General features: G+C 38.8%; 1 protein-coding gene and 1 long non-coding RNA gene across 2 annotated transcripts; both read left to right on the top strand.

Annotated features, from left to right (window-relative positions):
• Positions 1–6,621: 6,621 nt before the first annotated feature.
• Positions 6,622–10,209, top strand: LOC149219985 (homeobox-leucine zipper protein HOX9-like). The gene is made up of 2 exons (XM_089384592.1): positions 6,622–7,490; positions 9,818–10,209. Exons 1-2 carry the CDS (start codon positions 7,288–7,290, stop codon positions 10,011–10,013), a joined length of 399 nt encoding a protein of 132 aa, XP_089240718.1. The 5' UTR covers positions 6,622–7,287; the 3' UTR covers positions 10,014–10,209.
• On the top strand, positions 7,497–8,900 carry LOC149219986 (uncharacterized). The gene is made up of 2 exons (XR_016249261.1): positions 7,497–8,322; positions 8,517–8,900. It is a non-coding gene; the product is annotated as an uncharacterized LOC149219986 (long non-coding RNA).
• Positions 10,210–10,476: the final 267 nt, after the last annotated feature.

Here is a 10,476-nt window from a genome sequence, read left to right as displayed (position 1 = left end):
TTATGACCTCATGCATGACAACAACCATTACTCCATTGTACACATTGCCACATGCAACTATCAACATGCATAAGCAATGCCAAATCAACTACACATACACATAGATGCATGTAGTCGAGCATAAGCGATCAATTCTTGTAATCAACCTACAAGATTGATACATGTAATCAAACCTACAAGAATGCAGCCTAACATACAAGGATGTAAGTAGGCGACATAAAATCAACATGTAAGCGACATATAATCCATATGCAACCAGTCACATACTCATGACAAATGCATTCCAGAAAATCAACATCAAATTCAACATGGAAACTTTACTACAACCATAATCAATCAGTAAGCAAATGCAACAAGCACATGAAATGCAAGTGTAAGAGACACACATGCAACTGACATGCATGCATGACCAACACACACCGCCCATCCAACATGAGAGTTGAACCATCATTTGATACCACTCTGTGGTATCAGATTTGACCCAAAGAGAGCACAACTCGCTCTGATACCACTCTGTAATACCCTCCTCCCACATCCACCCAAGTAACCATGCCTACTGAGATAAACATGAGACGAGAGGCTATTATGATCAGATTCGACCTCCTATGTGACCTTAAGGAAGTGGAATCGACAGAACATCACACACAGTCATCCAACATCATCAACATAACTCTCAGGAGACAATTCAACCACTCAAACAACCTACCCCTGGGTCCCAGTACTGTTCTGGATCTCTTAGGCCATAGTCTCTCTCATGCTATGAGAAAGGGAGCGACCAACAACCCAAAATCGCTCTCACAGGCTTGCCTGCCAGTGACCAGAGACCAAAATATGCCAGTTTTGTGCCAACAACCCTGAGATCTAAGCCACTTTTTAAGGCCCAAAGCCCAGGTCGCTGCCCAGAATGGAGTCATAACTTGAAATCAATAAAAATACAGGGAAACAATGATGCGAAAGAAATAAGTCGAACACGATCTTTATCAAACGTGAAGCATTTCGTCAAACATATCATCAACATGTAACCTACATGTGTAAACAACAAAATTAAGTGTAGGGATCTCATACGTATCTGAGAATCACTATGAACCATTGTCCCCTCATTTCATTTGCTACATTATCATCTATTAGGTCATAGAAACATTATCCATTCATATACAAGTAAAAACATGTTGAGATCCATACATAGTTGTTGTCATAAAATATACATATAACCAACATAATAGGAACAAAATTACCATAAACATATCAGCCATCAAAATCCACATATACATCAATACATTTGCACATGAAAATCAAGGGAATGAATTTCTCATTAATGAATGCAATAAACCAACCAGATATGGGACTACCATGTTCCACCCGACCATAGAATGGTTGAGCCAAATATCTCTTCATCCATTCACCCCCGTTCCCTATTCCAAGCATGAATGTGGGACTCAAACCAAAAGAACCAACCAGAGCATATCGAGGCTATACCACCTCACCCTCATCAGTAGAAACCAGGCTTTATTGTAATCCATCCCAAATCACTAGGCCAACACAATGAAGACATCATGATAGGCTTTACCGTGATCTCCACCCGATCACTAGGCCAAAAAAGCATGGATGCTACCAGATCTCTCCACCTACACCGTGAGGAATTTCTCTATCTCCTAGTCTCTCAGGCTTTACTGCAACCCAAACCCAGATCACTAGGCCCTAAACCGAGACCCACTCTCCAGGCTTTACCGCATATCCCAAACCTGAGATTACTAGGCCCAATAGAGAGTAAACCACCTCTTGAATTTACCGTATATTCTTCCATTCACCGACAAGGATTCCTAAGCCATTTGAGGCAACACAAAATTCAGCGTTCCCGCAACCCACAGTCCTGCTCAGGGGTTACTAGGCCATGTGTTCTATCATTTCGTAGATCCACCTCACTTAGCTTTGAATCCATCCGACAATCCAGCTCAACCAAAACATGAGAACCCCATCACACCGTAGCTATCCGGAAATGGAAAGGCTAGGCTAAAAACACTGGAAAAACCCATGCCATGATAGAAAAGAACCACATGCAATCCCATGCATGCCAAATCTAGCAAGGAAAATATACATGCAAGTTGATACCTGCAATGAATCTTGTTGTAGTTGCTTGATCCTGCCTTTCCCTGCTTGATCTTTGGTTTCTCTTGTCTTCTTTGCCTTTCTTGCTTCAATGCCAAAATTGCCCCAAGAAACTCTAAGTGTCCAAGAGTATGAGAGAGAGAGAGAGAAAGAATAATGAGAGAGCTCCAAAACTCAACTGAAAAAAGGTTACCAACTGATCCTCAGAAGCATTTTTATGAATGAGGCCTCTATTTTCTTTATTTTCCATTATTTTCCTTCAATTTCCTCCTCACATGCAACCTGTGACCTTTCACCTCCCTTTCTCATAATTTCCTTTATTTTCATAAATAAATGTGCCAAAAATGTCATTTTGCCTTTCCAAAGCCTTAGCCATTGCCTTTGCCAATTTCCTTAGCCATAAACAACCAAATGAACACCCCCTAGGATGTTTTGCCCAACATTCAGCTTGGAATAAGTGTCCCATCAACAATGGTTATTATTTTTGCCTTTATTAACTTTTATTACATGGAATTTTCACCAAGGTTGTTACATCCAAACTCATTCGTGGTGGTGTATTTGGATGACATTCTGATCTTCAGCCAGAGTTGGGAAGAGCAACTCCACCATATTTGACAGGTCCTCCAAACCTTGTGACAACATAAGTTGTGTGTTAATTTGGAGAAATGCACTTTTGACCCAAGTTCAATATCTGGGGTACATCATTAATGAGCGGGGTGTGCATGTGGACCCAACCAAGATACAATTCATTTAGGATTGGCCAACCCTGACCACTCTAACAGAGCTCCACAACTTTTTGGGCCTTGCCAACTTCTACTGCAGGTTTGTGTTGGGGTTCTCTCATATCACTTGGTCTTTGAGTCAAGTCACCAAGGGAGGAGCGAAATAAAAGTTCTTTTGGTCCAAATCGCAACAGAAGGCATTTTCTGAGTTGAATCGTCGCCTATGCTCTACACCAATGCTCACATTACCAGACCTACAACAACTATTTGAGATCAAGACAGATGCCTCCAACTATGCTATTGGTGTAGTTATTACTCAGTAGGGGCATCCAATGGCATATCATAGTGAGACACTTTTAGACACAATCTGAAAGTATCCCACCTATGACAAAGAGATGTATTCCATTGTGTAGGTTTGCCAACAATGGAAGCATTACATTATGGGAAGGAAACGGTCATACACACACACCACCGACCCCTGCAGTTCATACAGACACAGGGGAAGTTGCAGAACGATTGCCATAAGAAACGGTCCACATACCTGCAACAGTTCCATTTGAACATTAAGTACAAGAAGGGAAGCACCAACAATGTTGCAAACTGCCTCAACTGAACGTTGGTCTTGGCATTGACCACTGTGCTCGACTCTTGTGGGCACAAGACTGTGGGGTGGCCGCATCTTTATAAGAGGATCCAGAATTCAACAACACATACCAAACGCTCTTGGTAGGCAAGCAAGTTCCAAATTTTCACCTACAGGATGCACTGTTATTCCACCTGGGACACCTCTGTGTTCCTTCAAGTGAGCGTGCTAAGATAATTTGGGAGGCACACTACAGTCGGGTCACTGAAGATTTCAAGGTAGAGAAAACAGTGGAAATGCTATAGAAGTATTTTTATTGGCCGAACCTTTGACATGATGATGGGAAGTACATTAGGTCTTGCACTGCCCGTGCCATTGCCAAACCGACCATCAAGAAGCAAGGCGTATATACTCCTCTACCTACTCCTATTCGACCTTGGAAATCCATCTCCATGGATTACATGTCAGGCCTTCCTTCTACTAAGCATGGCAATGACTGCGTTTTCGTGGTCATCGACAAATTCTCTAAGATGGCCATTCTGGCGGCCTGCAAGAAGAGTATCACAGCATAAGCCACTGCTAAGCTCTTCTTTGAACGAGTATGGGTACACTTTGGGATCCCACAGTCCATTATCTTAGATCGGGACAATAGGTTCCTAAGTACATTTTGGTCAAGTCTTTGGTTGATGTTGGATACCAAGCTCACTAAGTCCATGACTTTCCACCCCAAACTGATGGCCAAACAGAGGTCATCAACAAGATGATCGTACACATTTTGCACATGTACAACTCGAAGCATCCACACACATGGTATGAAAGCCTCCCTTATGTACATCAAAGCTACAACAGAGCTTTCCATAGCTCAACTGGCCACAACCCTTTTCAGGTGCGATTGGGATTCCAACCACTATGTCCCATTAATGTGGCCATACAATTTGCAGCTACTCAGGCAGATTCGACTCACGTCCAGTCCGAAGCTGATAGGGCTAACAACTTCATTGAGCACATTCAACACATCTGCTAGCAGGTCCATCACATATTGGATAGAGCCAATGCTAAGTACAAGCAGCGACATGATCAACATCAGGTGCCACACAAGTTCTAGATGGGTGATAAAGTTTGGCTACATCTGCAGAAAGAATGCCTCCCCGGGCCCCACTGCAAGCTTTGCTCGCTTCGATATGGGCCATACGCCATCACTAAGGCTATAGGGGACAATGCCTTCAAGCTCAACATTCCACCATTCCTTGGCCTGCACCCAGTATTTAATGTGGACCACCTTCGACCATACTTTCCAACATTATTGGACACATCTGACATTGCAGAACAACTCACACCAACGGAGTTAAACCCAGACTGCATGGAACAAGTCACATGGACACGCAGATCAAGAACACTCGCCAACAGAGGATCTAACCATATCAATTTTTCAAAGCAGGCCAACTCCTTCACCAAGGCAAGTGGTTCACCAGGGACTAGGTTCAACAGATTTCCTCACCTCAAGGAGGCTCTGCACACAATGGGTACCATTTCTTCCTAAGGAGGGAGGAACAATCCAAGTGGATATTCATGGTTACCCGCCTATTCCACCTAGACCTCCAGTTGGTTTCATCAGTTTCCTTGTTTATAGTAGCATTTACTATTTTTAGCAGTTTTCCAGGTCCTGAACTTCCAGAGTAGTTTTGATCCCCTAAACGACATTTTTTTTGAGGTAGTACTCAAAGAGATCTTTCCAACAAGGTATTGTATGTGCCAAACAGAGATAATATGACCAAGTTACGACCCCGGGAAGTTGGCTGCCAAACTAACCCCAATGGGGCTCACAAACTCTTGGCATTCCATCTCCTAGGGTTAGGGTTTTGGTTGTTTAGGGTTTTCCCTTATTGTTCAATAATAAAAAGGCCTTTGAGCCTCATTGTAACACAGTTCAGAGGCATGTAGCCGCCACATATATTTTCAGAGATAAGCTACCATCGCCCGAACTAGTTTATTTCCTTTTCTGTATGTAAGCATATTTCACTTCTTTAATATTAATGAAATAAAGTTTTATTTCTGCTGCATCTCCGTGTTTATGTGTATATATGTATTTTGTTGCGTTCTTGCATAAGTCCGGATCACATGCACCCTCGCGATCAATAGAACGTTGCAGAGTATCTAGCCGACAATGAAGAGAGGAAGTTGGAAGGCTAGACCAATTGGTTTGTGTGGCTTTATGCCCACTAGGTCATAGGTTCAAATCTCATGGGGATAGGTTGAGGATGAGAGCCACCTTTGGGGGAATTAAACTATCCTAAGGGGCATCCAAGCTCAACCAAGCTTCACAAAATCCTAGTGATAACATCCCACTGGTGGGCATATTATTCTTCCATCTAGCATTTGGGTTGTCCTTGGTCTAGACTTATCCTAGTTTGAAAAGAAAAATACTCTTGGTGTTATAATAGCAGTCGCTAAATATGATTTTGGATGTGACTTATATTACTCCAACAAATTATCAATTCACAATAACAAAATATACATGTGTAACTTCTTTTTATTAAAAATAAGTATCTTTTTAAGATTATTATAAATCTGTATGTTTCAACGCTGTCACATTGATATATAAAAATATATTTATTATGCCAAACAAAACATGATTATATATATATATATATTATTTTTTTTGAAATGTTTTAATATATATATATATATATATATTATTATTTTTTGAAATGTTTTAATATATATATTTATTTACTTTGCTTTTGAAATGTTTTAATATTTTTTGAAATCATTAATTAATGTATAAGTATGTTAATTATTGTATAATTTTTTTTTTGGTTTATATTTTTTATAAAAATTATAAAATTTATTAGATCACACCAGTGCTATGATAAATATGGTTAATGTTAATGGAAGAATGAGCGAAATGTAAATGGCAAAAATTTATATATTTTAGTGTGTTTGAAAATAAAATTTTTAAAATAAATAATAAAAAATACAAATTAGTAAAATAAAAAATATGAATAATAATAATTTATTATTTTAATGTTTTAATTTCCATATATCTTACTTATTTATTTATTTATTTAAAATATATATATATATATATTAATTGAAAATAAAAAGGACGACAAATCCTCTTTGATTCCTCGATTGACAAATTAAAAAAACATATTTCGGAATATTTGCCCCATTGTGTAAACTCTGAGTTCAAGGGTTTAAGTTTTGAAAATCCACAAGCCCATGGTCACCCAGCCCAATGCACAGACCCACAAATTCCTTGTCACTTGGCCCGAAGAACTAGAGCGGACCAGCCCTTGGTCACATGGGATGACCTAGAACACCGCCCAGTTACGAACTAGTAGGAAATCGAATGTGATGCCATGTCGTACAGTATTCATAGCATAGGCAGGACCTCTACCTACAGGAATGAAAGGCATTCAAAGATTCAAAGAGGACTGGATTGAATTGATGATATAATTGCAGGAATATGTAGTGGAGGTGATGATGGGAGGACCATGCATTTCACATTCATTCATATTTATATTCTTCTTCTTCATCATCAACTTCCACTCTTTCTGCTGCCATTTATGCAATGATTGCGAATCTTTTCACATCATCATACCGGAGATACTCTTTCCCACATGAAAGTCTGTGTTGTAGTTGATATTCAAAAAAACCCTCGAAACCTTTAAATGCCAATTTCCACTCGCTAATAATAATGGCAATACCAGTATGACGCAATGGTGAGGCTGTACACCTACTCGCATTCACCTTATATATACACGCCTGCAGTTTCCATTTCTCATCTCAGCTGCCCAATTTCTAGGTACCTGAAATTTTAAAAAGTATTGCGGAGGGCGAGGGTTTATCAGGGGTTTAGTTCTGCCATTTAAGATGCCGTTAGATAGTGCTCGGAGCGTCTCGAGTTCCAGTCGCCGTAGACCCGAGCAAAGGCTTTGGTTTGGCCGTGAACAGGTTGTGTTGGGGCAATTTCTCCAGCGGCGTTCGTTCTGCATTAAACAGCGGATTAGAAGGCGTCCGATTTTGTACTCTTTGGCTCCTAGGGCGGCCAAAGCGTGGCTTGCGTTCAGAAGAAGGTAATTTTCTGTTAAGGTTCTGTGTATTTTATATAATTTTGGGACATGGAAGGATTTTCCCCAAATTTTTTCTGTTACCGGCTTTTTTGTTCTTGACGTGATTGAACACTTGATCACCTCCTGAAAAAGAATCTCCTCTTCATAAGGTGCCTTTGTGCTTTGTGTGTTCTCATCGTTGTGATTGTTCTCTTTGCGATGCCTTCTTAGTTGCAAGTTTACTGAGAAACAAAGTGGGGTTCCATGGGAAAAGATACTGGCAGAAAGCTGAGGTTAATTCTTGTCTTCTTACAGAAAATAAAATAATGTGCGTACTTTTTTTCTTGATTTCTTCGTTTTGTATTCGTCTGCGACCACGTTTGGTGTATTGTACCAGAGTACAATACATTTAACGGTGCTATTGTTTGATGTAGGGTTTTTGTAACTAGGTTTTATTATTCAATGAAATTCTTTGCTGCAAGCAGTTGCTGTGGTATAAAGTGGTTGTTAGCTATTTTTGTGGTTGATGTGAGTAGTTTTGTGAGCGTGGCCTCAATGCAGAGTGTTCTTTGTCTTCTGTGCTTTTATTGCATTGTCTACAAACCCATTCTGGTGAAAATTGGGTTTGCTAGGAATTTAATGCAGGACCTGCTCTACCAATGAGCTACCTGCCCTTTTGATGACGGGCATCTTTACCGGTTTGATATCAACGTGTGAATTGGTACCTCCAGCATTCCACTGGGTTAATGCCAAATGGTATAGTAGCACATAGGCAACTTTTGCAGTGACGTTTCGGGGGAGTAGTTCAAGTTCTGCTGATATTCACTGTCTTCTGCTAGCTAAAAGCGTGTTTTAGGTATGGTTACCTCAAGGTTGAATTTATGATAATGAGAAAGATCAAGCCCTGGGTTTTGGGCAGAGTTCTTTGTATGTTTAATATGCCACATGTGCCTCTCGTTAGAGTTCCTTCTTGAATACTTGAGTTGGTGGAGCTCGGAGTTCATAACACTTTCCAGCTTATTTCAAAATTCATTCCATATTTTCATGCAGCAATGCCTCAAAGTTTCCATGGCGGAATGGATGTCGGGACTGGTTGCCTTTTCTCCAGACCAATCCTGGTTCAATTATGCAAGTACTCTTCTTAATAGCATACGCTGTGTTGGGTGCCAAATTATACATTACTGTTATTGAAATTCAACTCAAGAATATGGCAATATGGTCATATGTTTATTGTGTTTTCTATTTTTCAGTTTTGGTCTGCCAATCATGTAAAAAGAGCTTTTTTTTCTTATCCTCACAAGATAAGATAATGCATGCTATGTACGTTTAGTACTTAACGCTTGCAATGAGTAACTTCCACAGGACGTGAAGTGAATTTCACTGTTATTTTGACAAGTTAAAAAATCCGTACCCTATGTACTAGTTAAAAAATTACTTCTGAGGTTTTCATGTAGAGTTTCAGCAACAGTGACTTATAAACCTAATTTTGATCACTGAAAAATTCTTCGTTTGTGCAGGAAATTGCACTGTTAATGCTTGTTTCATTCTTTCATCTTTCTCCAAAGGATGTCTTTTTATTTTCTATTTTGCAGTACTAAACAGTTTTATTCAGGAACGAGGCTGATCTTCGTTTTTGTTGACACAAGGCGTAGGGTAAATGACTTCCTCTTTGACAATTTCAAATACTCAAGATTTCCTTTTGTCACCTTTCTCAATCCATTTAGTGAATCACAAACTTTGTGGGATAAAAGACAAAGGGAACACTGATACTGAAATTTACAGTTTGTGGGAACTCTTGCAAATTTTTTTTCATTCAAATGTTTTTAGCTTTGCTCAATCATAATGCATCCAAATATTACTATCAGAATTATTGAAGAAGGAAATAAACTTATGTTCTTGTGGTCAACCAAGGAATGGAAAATGATATAGTGACTATTAGAATTAGATACTGCTTTAAGGTAACTGTGTCATCTAAGTAAATTTTGATAACAGACTGACATGCAACAGATCTAACACATGAAATTTATGATGACTGTGTACAAGAAACTATATTTGTGATGTTTAACATTCTTATTGAAATATATAGAGAATGTTTAATCAAGTTCACTTTGCTAGTCTTCTATTTTCAAGGAAATAAATGTGCTTCGCTTTTATAGATATTAATTATCCAGGATGATTAATTGTCTTCATCAATGTTGATAGGCATAAAATGACTTGAAGAACGCTTGCAACACGGTTTTATGTGAAGTGGTTTTAATGATATTGTGATAGAACAATCAGTGGAAGCGATCCTTTATAACATTTGATTATCTTCAAAATTTTACTTTAACTTAATATGTTAATATTCACAGGTCGAAGAGGAAGATAGAAAAAGAGGCTTCTCGCATTGAGAGGTTAAATTTACAGCTTTTTCAACGGAATCAGTCCATTGTGGAAGAAAATGCAAGGCTGAGGAAACAGGCTTTACAACTAACCGAGGAGAATCAACTTCTACAGCAGAAGCTGCAAGAGCAACTTAGGTGTCCAGACAAAGTCTTGGGAGCCTAATCAATAGTTATCATTGTTTCTTGGAATCTTGGGTTTCTGTACACTGTATATCATGAGAGCAACGTGGATAAATGATGTACAGTTGCGAAATCAATTTTGTTAGATTATGATGTTAGATGGGTAAATCTTGAAATCTTTTCTGGGATATTCATAATTATAAGCAATTAAATTTCCCTCATTAAGTGGTATTCTAATTTTTTGAATTGTGTCATAACTTATAAAATCAGATATGTTCTCAAGTTTCTGTTCTTCATGTGATTGCATGGTGCATTTACTGGGTTCTGTTTAGCATATATCATTTATTGGTTTTTCTTTATATGTGCCTAGATTGCATGGCACACATTTTGGTTTTTTGTTACTGGACCTGGAAATTGAATTTTATCCGTGTATTTCCCATGTCTTTACTATTGTAAAAGATAATGCAGTAATTCATGTAATTGATATGATTTGGTTTTGATTTTGG

This window comes from Pinus tabuliformis, chromosome Q (assembly GCF_031772625.1).
Source record: "Pinus tabuliformis cultivar Carrire ecotype Pingquan chromosome Q, CPIR1, whole genome shotgun sequence".
NCBI lineage: Eukaryota > Viridiplantae > Streptophyta > Pinopsida > Pinales > Pinaceae > Pinus > Pinus tabuliformis.
The sequence above is the reverse complement of the archived record's forward strand: the minus strand, read 5'-3'. Positions and strand labels throughout refer to the sequence as shown.

Bases quoted from the DNA above. Each gene is read 5' to 3' on its own strand.
- LOC149219985 (XM_089384592.1), top strand. From the start codon at position 7,288: ATGCCGTTAGATAGTGCTCGGAGCGTCTCGAGTTCCAGTCGCCGTAGA. The intron at 7,491-9,817 runs GTAATTTTCTGT...TAATATTCACAG, and splicing joins TGGCTTGCGTTCAGAAGAAG to GTCGAAGAGGAAGATAGAAA.